Consider the following 11477-nt stretch of genomic DNA (forward strand, 5'->3'; position numbering starts at 1 on the left):
TGTGTTTTATGGAAGTGTGTTCGTGGATGTGTCTAATAAAAATGTCTTTTTTATAGCTATGTTTAATAGAAGTGCCTTTATAGATATATTTTATGGATGTGTCTCTTTATATATGTATTTAAAATATATTAATTATTGGACACATCCACGAACACACTTCCATGAAACACAATTATAAATAAGAGTTGGCAGAAGTTGGCAGATAATATGTTGGTACCCTATACTTTTCCTTTTTTTTAATTCCAAAACACAAATTGGAGGCACCTAATTGAAAAGGGAAAGAAAACTGATGGTCTAATTTAAAGAGAACTGAAGTTTATAAATTGGAGAGTCAATTTTGTGTTTTAAAAATAAAAAAAAAAAATTCACAGATCGCAAGAATCAATTTTATGTTTAAAAAATAAAAAAAAGTTAAATTTCAAAAATCAAAAAATCAAATTTATAATTTTTATATGAAAAAAATTTTTTACACATTATTAAAAAACACTGCTATAAACCTAATAATTATAATCTAATATCAAAATTAAAAAGTGAATTTCTGTTGCTTTTTCCTTTTCGTACCACTTCTCGTTCAAGCAGTTACCTTTTCTCAGCTTCAGGTCCCTCTCCTCTGGTTTCTTCCCTTCCCCAGCCATAATCTGTCAAGTCTCTCTCCTTACACTGTTTCTTCGCGTTTCCGTGTTCACTGGTGAGATTTTCTTCGATTCATGGTAGCTGCTAATGATTTCGTCCTATGGACTCATTTTTTTCCCTCTTTGAATTGGAGTTTTTGTTTTCATACTCAATTTGATGGGAATTATGATCTTCAATTCGAACGGCTGCGTTACTCATTATAGTTTTACATAATTCACGCGTAAAGTGTCGGTGTTACGTTGTATTTCAGAGATTAATGCATATTTGGCATCATCATTTTATTTTCACTTTCACAAGATGTTTCTGTAATTTGTGGTGCGAGGTTATAAATTGCTTGTTGCCGAAGGTGGTTATAAAATTTTATGATGGAAGCTGAGATTTTGGGTTTGGGAAATGATCGTCTTGTAACAAGAACAGCCTTGGAGTTAATTGTTCAATAGAGGTGTTGAGTGTTTAATGGAAATTTGTACATTTTTATACTAAGGGCAGTAGCTGGAAAAATCAACTGTGATTACTGTTTGCGATTTATATTGCTCCTGCTGTTGCTACATGTGGATTATGATTCGGCGAAGTTTAGTTAGCTACCGTTTAAGAAGTTATGTTACTACCTAGACTTAATATGGCCTTTTTATGGGGTTTCATGGACTTCATTGTTCAGAGAATGTGGAACTGGGAGAATGAGTTTGCACTGCTCTGCTTCACTGTTCTGTTAACTTGTCACTTGTGGAATTATATATGTTTTACTTATTGCAGTAGCTGTGTTTACCTTTTTTTTATTATGATCATTTTCCCTTTTTGATTTTTCATTTTTTTCCAATCCTTTTAAAGAAAAACAGTGTAAATTAATCTCATCAACCTCCAACTTGAGAACATATTATGCTGATGTTTTGTTGGTGTTGGTTCATCCTGCTTTGGTGTTGCAAAAATAAGATCATTCAGCACGTGATTGCTGGGATCTTGTCTCTTCAGATTTTAATTATGTTAAATTTGTATTGCCATATTGTAGGCTGTTTGGTGGGAATTCAATATTTTGGGATTTACTGTTACATGTGGACTTTTCTGCTAGAGTTATGTGTATATGTTTATATTGAGATAATCTAAATTTAGCAATGTTCTTTTTCGGTATGATTACTGGTAACAGTGTTGCACAACTTTACATCTTCCTCTTGTACTTTTCTTGAATTCTTTCCTCAATAATCAACTTGTAGTACTTCATATGCCATACTGTGCCAATGTTTCAGAATAGGGAGTTTTATTTTGAGAGCCCTCCAGCTCTTCCTCGACAGCTCTTAACTGTCTAACTAGCTTTCCCTCCATCTATTTGTGCCTTTTGATTCTTTCCTTACTTCTAATCATTGCCTAATTACTCTGACTGTACTGTACAATGCTGGCCTGAAATTAATTAGGGTCTGTTCCCCAATTCCCCCCTTCCTATGTCTAAAACATATACCTGTATAACCATAGGCTTGTAATAGTGCCATAAATTAAACTGTAACTCTTTTTTCACTCATTCTTCGTTCGGGATTTCGCATTGCTTTTCTAATTTGTGTTAATGTCTTACTCTCTAAATTCCTGATTTTGGAAGTGCTTATTTTATAATATTTTTCCACCAGTATTGTGTTTTTTGGCCTTAAAAGTAACTTTTGAGTTCATTTTGAAGCCCAGCTGCGAGAATGGGGTGGGGAAGCATATACAAGAGGCGTGTTAGAGTATTTACAATGGCCTTAGTAATCTACCTAGATTATAAGGTGAACTTTCTTTCATTACTCAGACTGCATTTTATATATATAAATATAAATAAATAAGTATATATAAATTAATTGTTCTTTTTCGTCTATGCAGTCCGTACAACAGCGAGAGAAATGGACAAGCAAATCTAAACAATCTGTTTTGTGGGAGAAGGCTCATGAGCGTAATGCTAAGCGAGTTTTAAGTTTGATAATAGAGATGGAAGGCTTGTGGGTGAAACTTGGCCAATATATGTCAACACGAGCAGATGTTCTTCCTGCAGCTTATATACGCCTTTTGAAGCAGTTACAGGACTCTCTTCCTCCTCGCCCATTGGAAGAGGTTTCTATAAGATTTATCTTTTCAAAAAGTTATTTTGTTATGAAATAATCATTAAAAGAAGCTTTAGGAGAAAAAAAAAACTTCCCTTATACTTTGGGGTGTTGGAAACCATTTCCGTCCATTAAGGTGTTCAAAACAATATTTATTTATCAATTCTCTAGCTATACAAGTTCACTTTTTAGGACTCTTAAACAATGAAATTCACATTTTCCCCCATGAAAATTAACTGTCAGCCTGGACCTCACAATCCATGAACGAGAGATTAAGGGTTGTCATCTTCTAATCTAAAATGGTACTTAATCTTTTTTTTTTCCCCCTTGAGTCGTTATCTCTAATAGACTTCTCATAGTTTATAATTATATTTGTAAGGTCTATGGCACAATACAGAAAGAGTTGGGGAAATCAATGGATGAGCTATTTGCTAATTTTGTCAATGAACCATTGGCAACAGCATCGGTAAGCCGAATGAGATTTTTGTTAGTAAAGGATTATTATATAATCTAATATATAATGATTGTTGATGAACTATTCTCTGTGAGTGTGATAGTCTTGTCTAATCTAAGTCATTCATTTTATGCAGATAGCGCAAGTCCACCGTGCAACCCTGCTCAGTGGTCAGGAAGTGGTTGTTAAAGTTCAACATGATGGAGTAAAGAGAGTCATATTGGAGGTTTCCTTTTATGCTTTAGCATATAGATGTAAAATGTCACATAGAGGCTTTCAAATGATTTCTGGACCTGCCATTTCTTTTCAGGATTTAAGAAATGCAAAGTCAATTGTCGACTGGATAGCGTGGGCTGAGCCACAGTACAACTTTAATCCTATGATTGATGAATGGTGCAAAGAAGCACCTAAAGAACTTGACTTTAATCATGAAGCTGGTATGTTAAGAACTTTTCTAAACTTTGACTTGCTGGATATAAATTTGTGCTTGAAAATTACTTTACTGCATTCTTCTTGGAGAAGGTTTTGTTCTTGGTGCGTGAATTGCTTGCTGAGTAATTTCTGTTGAGCATCATTTCAATGACGTGTCATTGTGGTCATCCAATATTCAAATCAAGCTCTCCAGGATAATGATTGTCCTGCTGCTATGCTGAGTCACTTTTCCAGCAATGCTGATCCCTGAGTTGTCTGTCAACCATATTTTATGTATAATATAGGGATGCACATTGTAACGAGCATAAGTTTCAGTGGGCTTTATCATAAAAAGGAGTTCAAATCGCAGTAGGCTTTATCTTAAAACCGGGGTGGGGGTATTAGATTATCAATGGAATGTTCTAGAATATTTTAGAACTTTGATGAAAATAATAATATTTTGTGGGATAAAGAGTAGTATAATGGGGGAGCCAATGATAGTTGTAGTCTTCTTAAGTCAGTTTTTATTCTTTATTTTCAAATAGGGTAAGAGTTTTATTGAATTAATGGGCTTGGGCTTATTGGAGGATGATGGCTATAGTACTTGACCTACTTAAATTTATAAATAGGAATAGGGTCATTGGGATCGGTATTTTGAATCACATTGTTACAAATAATATCAATTAAATATTAGAATCTCCTAACCAAGTTGGGTTGGTCTAGTGGTTAGTTCACTAATCTGCTTAAGTTCGGGGGTTCGAATCCCGCCTTGTGCATGCAGCAACCCATTAGCCATCGGCAAACCCTTAAATGGAGCTCCGATCCGTGACGGATTAGTCCTTTGCTTGCTGGGATTGGGGATACCGTGGGTGAAAAAAAAAAAAAATTAGAATCTCCTTTCTCCCTTTTCTTCCTTCCTTGCCCATGATAATGTCAACACCACTACCACCACATAACATATCCAGGCATCTCATCCTTGGTCACTGCCATGTGTTAATTTGTCATGTTCTTGAGAATTGAGAAATGAGATTTCAGAGAGCTAAAGGCTGCTAGTGGACAAGGAACTTATAGGGAGATAATCAACATTATATGACAAAGGATCATTGTGCTATAGATTGGGCATGATTTCCCGTACGATGAGAACCAAGTGCCAACCCTTTAGTCATTGTGTTTCCTGTGGTGGAAGTGGAAACTTGATTTTTGGAACAAGAGGAAAGATGTGGCAGCAAGATCAAGTTAAACATTGGAATAGTGAGAATTTTCTCTAGTTGCTGTTGGGCAACGGTGGGAATTTCCACATGCTTAACAATCGAGTGAGGCAATCAAGCTGTGATTTTCAATTGCCTGAAATCCAGTATTTCATGAGAGGATGAAATGCCAGAAGCTAATTTACATGTGCTTGAGTACAGATTTAAAGGCTACACTATCACTAGTCACTATATTGTAATGTTGCTGCTATCATTACCAATACACTTACTGATGCCAACAGAATGGACTGTATTTTCTCAATTTCTGGATCAACATGTATAATCAAAGTTGAGGAGGAGTCTTAAGAGGGTAGTTTAATATTTTCCATTTATTACTTGTACTAATTGGACCATAATTACATTAGTTTTATGTATACATATCCCTGCAACCATTTGATGAATACTTTGAAAAATGGGTAGCATATTCAAATATATAAACCAGCCATAATTGCAGCCTCCATTAAAATTTCTTCCCTTGTTTGTTTTTGGTTTGTGTGTTATGATAACACTCTACACTATTTCCTTTGGTTCATTTCCAGCTGACATTTGTGTTATTGCAGAAAACACCAGAACAGTGGCTAAAAATCTTGGTTGCAGAAACCAATATGATGGAAATAGGAGTGCCAACCGGGTGGATGTTTTGATCCCTGATGTAATTCAGGTATCTTTCCTTTATAAATTGAAGTATCTATATGTAATGGGGGTGATGCAAATGGGGCATCAAATAAAATTAAAAAGGCAGGTTAAACAAGTAATTCTTTTCATTTGGTATCTTCTTAAAGCTTGAATGCATTAACATGGTTACATATTGCCATTAACAATTGAGCTTCAGACTTGGAAATACAGATTTACAGATTTTGGATATTTCATATGAAGTCCCCCATGGAAGTAACTAAACCTTTTTTTCTGTCTCCATGAGAGCCTTGGAGCAACGGTTGAGTTGTCTCTGTGTGACCTCAAGGTCAAGGTTTCAAGGCGTGGAATAAGCCATTGATGCATTTATCAAATTAGGTTGCGTACATTACAGTTACGGTCCTTCCCTGGATCCACCTTAATTTGGGATGCTTATGCACCAGGATGCCCTTTTAAATTGCTTCTGGTGCAAATTTCCAGCAAGTGTTTTCATCATATTCATGCATCTTCTAATAGTAATGATTTTCAATTGGTGCTATTTTTATTTCTGGGTGTTCAAACTGAAATGTGTTCCCTTTATAATCTTCTATCATTTTATTTTCTTGTGTAATTTACCCTATTTATATGAACTTGCTGCTGCCAATGATAGTCTACAGAGAAAGTGCTTGTTTTAGAGTACATGGACGGCATTCGATTGAACGATCTACAGGCATTAGAGTATTTTGGAGTAGATAAACAAAAGATTGTTGAGGAGATTACTCGTGCCTATGCTCACCAAATATATGTTGATGGGTTTTTCAACGGTGATCCTCATCCAGGTATATATTCTCCTGCTACGTGTGTGCATGTTTCTGTGATGAACACATTTAAAATACTTTTTAATTTTTTTTCATATGGCTTATAACTCTAGTAAAGGCTAAATGAACTTCTTGTACTGATTATTCCATGTTATCGTGCAATATTTTGGTTCTCTTGAACCTTTATAGGAAATTTTCTAGTGAGCAAGGAAGCTCCACATCGTCCCATTTTACTTGACTTTGGGCTTACAAAAAAACTATCAAACACGATTAAGCAAGCACTTGCAAAGATGTTTCTGGCAGCTGCTGAGGTAGGTGCTGCTTTTTGTGTTTTTTCATGGTTATATGGATATTAGCGAAGTTATTTAAGTACATTAATGCCATGGACCATCTCTCAAAAGTTTATACCATTGAGTAGAGACACATAAATAGTTCTCACCATAAATGGTAGCTCAAGTCAATCTTTCTAAATTATATTTTTGTCATAGGGGGACCATGTGGCTCTTCTGTCTGCCTTTGCCGAAATGGGGCTTAAGTTGCGTCTTGACATACCTGAGCAGGCAATGGAGGTAACAACTATATTTTTCCGTTCAACGACACCTGCAAATGAATCCTATGTAAGTGTCCCTTGAGCTCTTGAAAATGTAATTTAAATTGAACGCTCTGGTGTTTGGTTGTCTAACTTCTATCTAATTCTGGTGTATTTCTCTGTCATTAAGAAAACCGTCAAGTCTCTTAACGATCAAAGAGCCAAAAACATGAAAGTTATACAGGAGAAAATGAAACTTGATCAAAACGAAATGAAACGCTTTAATCCTGTGAGTTCAGCTATAACCTTTCATTTTCCCTTCTGTTTTGAAAATTATGTTACTTAGTGTGTGAGTGTATGTGTGTATAATGTTTTCAGGTTGATGCATTTCCCGGTGATATTGTAATATTTGGAAGAGTTCTAAATCTTCTAAGAGGTCTGTTTGTCTCATTGTTAGGTCACTGCAATGCTAATTTGTTCTCCGCAACCTATTTTACTTACCTAAACATGGATGCAGGGCTTTCTTCCACCATGAATGTAAAAATAGTATATATGGACATCATGAGGCCATTTGCAGAATCAGTACTGAGTGGGTGAGTCTTGTAAAAAATTCTTAAATGATTAATATTCTCCGGTTTGCTAGTATGATTTGTAGCTGAACTGAGGTGCCCTTAACAGGTACATCAATAGAGGACCATCAGTAAATGACAGATGGATTTTTGATTCACCAGTGAACTCTGATGTAGAAGCCAAGCTAAGGCAACTTTTAATTGAGCTGGCAAATAATGATAAAATACTCGGAATCCAGGTATATGTTGCTATTTTTTAATACCTTTGTTTGCTGAAGATTGAGATTGCATTTGTCTGGTCTGACATGTTTCTGTTTCCTTTCTTTATGGCTGAAAGTTGTTCTTTGCTAGAGTCATGGATCATGTATCAAATAATTAGTAAGTACTTTTTAGAACAAAATGTTGGATCCTTGCCCAGTTTGGTTGCCTAGTAAGACTGAGGATAGAAGTAAAAATATGGAAAGTTTCTTTCATGAATTGATATAGTGTAGATATCTTCAACCTTGGGTAATCTTGACATGTTATTGGTATGAAAGACTCTATAATCAAAAGTTTGATCTGCTTTACTAAATAAAGTTGACTCTTATCCCATGATAGAATAGGCCATGGCATTATGCACACTTAGTCCAATTGTCTCTTTGACAGGCATGCCAGATGCATTAAACAAATCTTCGCCTCACCCTAACATCTTGAGCTTTACGGTTATTTGTTCCTTGTAAAAGGAATTTTTTCATAAACTTAGATCACCAAACCATGTTTGCATACTTTGATTTTGCTATATCAGTTGATGTAAGGGACAAGTCTCTAAGTTGATGTATCCTCAGCCTTCTTTTCATTTGGAACAACTTTGTTTTAGAAATTCTTGATTTATAAAATGTTCGCTTTATGTATAGTACGAACTGATGAATAAGACTATTTCAGCATTTATACATTGAGATCAATGTGTGTGGATTTAGTTTAATATTCTTTACACAGACATCCACTACTGATATAGTACATATTATTGTTGAGCTAATTGTGCCATCTTCCCATTTATTTCTGTTCACCTAAGAGATGTTATTTTTACTCATTTATTTATGTCTATATCATTGTCGCTGTTGTTGCTTTGGATGTCGAGAGTCAAAGAACTCAAGAAATTCTTTACTGTATTTACAGGTCTGTGCTTACAAAGATGGAGAAGTCATTATTGACACTGCTGCTGGAGTGCTTGGCAAATATGATCCTCGGCCAGTTAAGCCTGATACCCTTTTTCCAGTGTTCTCTGTTACAAAGGGTATAACAGCAGGAATGGTACATTGGCTGGTTGACAATGGGTATGTTTAAGTATGCTATATGCTATGACCATAGAGTTTGCACGCCCATGCTTGTATATTGGGTAATTAGGGTTCCACCTATAACACATTATTGAGGATAAACAGCTGTACTGCACTGTGTTACATGCTTTTGACTAGTAAATGAACACTGTTTGAATTGTTAATCCCAACATAGATTTTCCTTATGTACAATTGTACAGTCCTGTCTTGGATTTTCCATGAAATGGTCTTCCAACCTTTTCGATTCTATACTGTCATCCATATTAACTTTCATTTGCTTTCTGGTATAGAACAATATACTTGATCACCCTACAGATGATGAGTTCTTGTGTTTACTCTTCCTGTTAGTGTTGTCTATGTAGTTTGGAGCATATGTATGGTAAGCTGGTTTTTTGGATTGGGAATGTCTTGTCATGCCTATCAAGGACCTTTTATCCATATTTGGAACCAAGAAACACATCTTACTTTATGAAGATGAGAAGAAAAACTTTTACTTAATACATTCATTTAGACTTCATAATCTGTTGCAACATTATTTATGTGATTTAACATATCATAAGTATCCCCACATCATTTAACTTACTTTTTTATATGCTGAGTTACAAGAGTTGGTATTTCATTTCTCTACATGCGACGTGATATATGTTCAAATGCCAGACAAGAGGAATATATGTGTGTGTGTGTGTGTGTCTAGAGCTTTCTAAACCTTAAATAAGTATATGTTTATTATTTTGCAGGAAACTAAACCTTCAAGAGAATGTTGCGAATGTTTGGCCTGCATTTGGATCAAACGGGAAAGATGCGATTAAGGTCAAATACTGATATTTTCTCCCGAATGATGCTCTGAAGCTAGTATTTTAATAGTTTAAATCTTCTGTTTCAGGTTCATCATGTGCTTAACCATGTCTCTGGTTTGCACAATGCTATGGCAGACATCACGCGGGAAAACCCTCTACTAATGATTGATTGGGATGAATGTTTAAATCAGATTTCTAGGTCAGTGCCTGAGACAGAACCAGGCAAGCAGCAGTTCTATCACTATTTGTCATTTGGGTGGTTGTGTGGTGGAATCATTGAGGTATGAGTGCTTGCCTTTTCAGATGAATTTTCCTCTTTTTGTTCTGGTTCTAATGCATCCTCTAATTAATTTCAACTTCATTGAACTTTCTCAATAACTGAGGGTAAAAACGGATTACTGTTTTGTTGATAAAAAAAAAAATGAGATGGAATATTATCCATAATGATGAAACTTTGAAAACCATATATAAGAATAATGGTTCACTAGGCCTAACAAAGTTTGAATATTGAAAGTTGGTGGAGTGCTAATAGAATATCTCTTTAACATTTGATGACAACATGCAGCGTGTGCTTTAGATAAAATAGGATTGTGCGGCATCGTTGCAGTCATTTTTATGTTATTATTCCTCCGAAACTGGCTAAACCAAATGCAAGTGGAAACCCTTTACTATTAGGATTTCTATCATGTTCTGATGATTCACTTGGATAAAACAGCATGCATCTGGCAAGAAATTTCAGGAGATCCTTGAAGAAGCAATAGTTCGCCCCCTCCATATTGAAGGAGAGCTATATGTAGGAATTCCACCAGGCAAGTTTTGATGAATAAATTACTTTCTGAGGGATGAAATTGAAATTTGCATCAGTTCAATTTTGATTTCTTAAAAAATGTAACTATGTAACCACGCTTCCTTGCTGCTATTTTCAGGGGTGGAATCACGTCTTGCCGCTCTGACTGTAGATACTGATGATTTAAGCAAGCTCTCGGCTATCACTTCTCGCCCTGAGCTTCCGTCTACTTTCCAGCCACAGCAAATTGCTCAACTTATAACCACCTTGCCTCCTCTTTTCAATACACTGAATGCTCGCCGTGCCATCATACCGGCTGCTAATGGACATTTAACTGCCCGGGCACTTGCACGTTACTATGCTGCCTTGGCTGATGGTGGCAGGATACCACCACCTCATTCTTCTGCTTCCAAGCCACCACTTGGAAGCCATCCCCACATCCCCAAATTCTCTTCTGAGAAGCCCCCTAAAAAGCGCAGTTGTATGGGGAGGGGAGATGTAGCTTTACCTACAAGTAATGCCCCTACATATGAAAAAGTCCCTACCCATGACAGTTTCCAGGACAATGAAAGCCAAGATATTAGCAGAGATAGTATTAGCAGTAGTATAAGTAATAGCAGAATGGATAGTACTCCAAGGATCAATATTACTGGTCAGGTTTTCAGGAATCCGAAAATTATCGACGAATTCTTGGGAAAAGGAGATTATGAGAATTTAACTTTGCCAGGTGGTGCTTTTGGCCTAGGATTTAAGAGGTTTAGTTCGAAGGATGGTTCATCAATAGCGTTTGGTCACTCTGGAATGGGTGGTTCCACAGGGTTTTGTGATGTTACAAATAGATTTGCAATTGCTGTGACATTGAACAAGATGTCATTCGGTGGTGTCACTGGAAAAGTTGTTCAGCTTGTTTGTTCTGAGTTGAATATTCCTGTGCCTGATGATTTCCTTAGATTTTCAGTTGAGCAGAGAGGACCTGATGGTCAATTAAATATGGGTAGGCCTATTATTAATTGAGGCTCACATTTTCTCTCTTTTTTAAAACACCTTTTCATCGGGAATCATATGTATACAATTTCATTTTCCTGGGGCCTTAAGAATTCATAAACAAGGAACTTAATAGTTTTATATATATACCGGGAGCTGTACCGTTAAAAGTTTATAACCACGTGAATGGATTTATATTTTTGTTTCTTACATGCATATTCAAATGAAAAGTTTACGTTACATACAAAATTAAAATCAAATAA

The 11477-nt window shown here is 35.8% G+C and overlaps 1 protein-coding gene across 2 annotated transcripts; it reads left to right on the forward strand.

The window, feature by feature from the left end:
- Positions 1–207: 207 nt before the first annotated feature.
- LOC112755448 (uncharacterized) lies at positions 208–11444 on the forward strand. Of its 2 annotated transcripts, none has more exons than XM_025803545.3 (19): positions 208–688; positions 2294–2381; positions 2476–2703; positions 3073–3159; positions 3284–3373; positions 3458–3584; positions 5366–5466; positions 6088–6256; positions 6425–6546; positions 6724–6852; positions 6955–7053; positions 7143–7200; positions 7282–7357; positions 7443–7572; positions 8489–8646; positions 9384–9456; positions 9530–9724; positions 10159–10252; positions 10370–11444. In XM_025803545.3, exons 2-19 carry the CDS (start codon positions 2307–2309, stop codon positions 11242–11244), a joined length of 2886 nt encoding a protein of 961 aa, XP_025659330.1. In that variant the 5' UTR covers positions 208–688; positions 2294–2306; the 3' UTR covers positions 11245–11444. The 2 variants fall into 2 exon arrangements, with proteins under 2 accessions (XP_025659330.1, XP_025659329.1); XM_025803544.3 differs by having other exon boundaries at positions 520–688; positions 2299–2381.
- The last annotated feature ends 33 nt before the right edge of the window (positions 11445–11477 follow it).

The sequence above is a fragment of the Arachis hypogaea genome, chromosome 16 (assembly GCF_003086295.3).
Source record: "Arachis hypogaea cultivar Tifrunner chromosome 16, arahy.Tifrunner.gnm2.J5K5, whole genome shotgun sequence".
Taxonomy (NCBI): domain Eukaryota; kingdom Viridiplantae; phylum Streptophyta; class Magnoliopsida; order Fabales; family Fabaceae; genus Arachis; species Arachis hypogaea.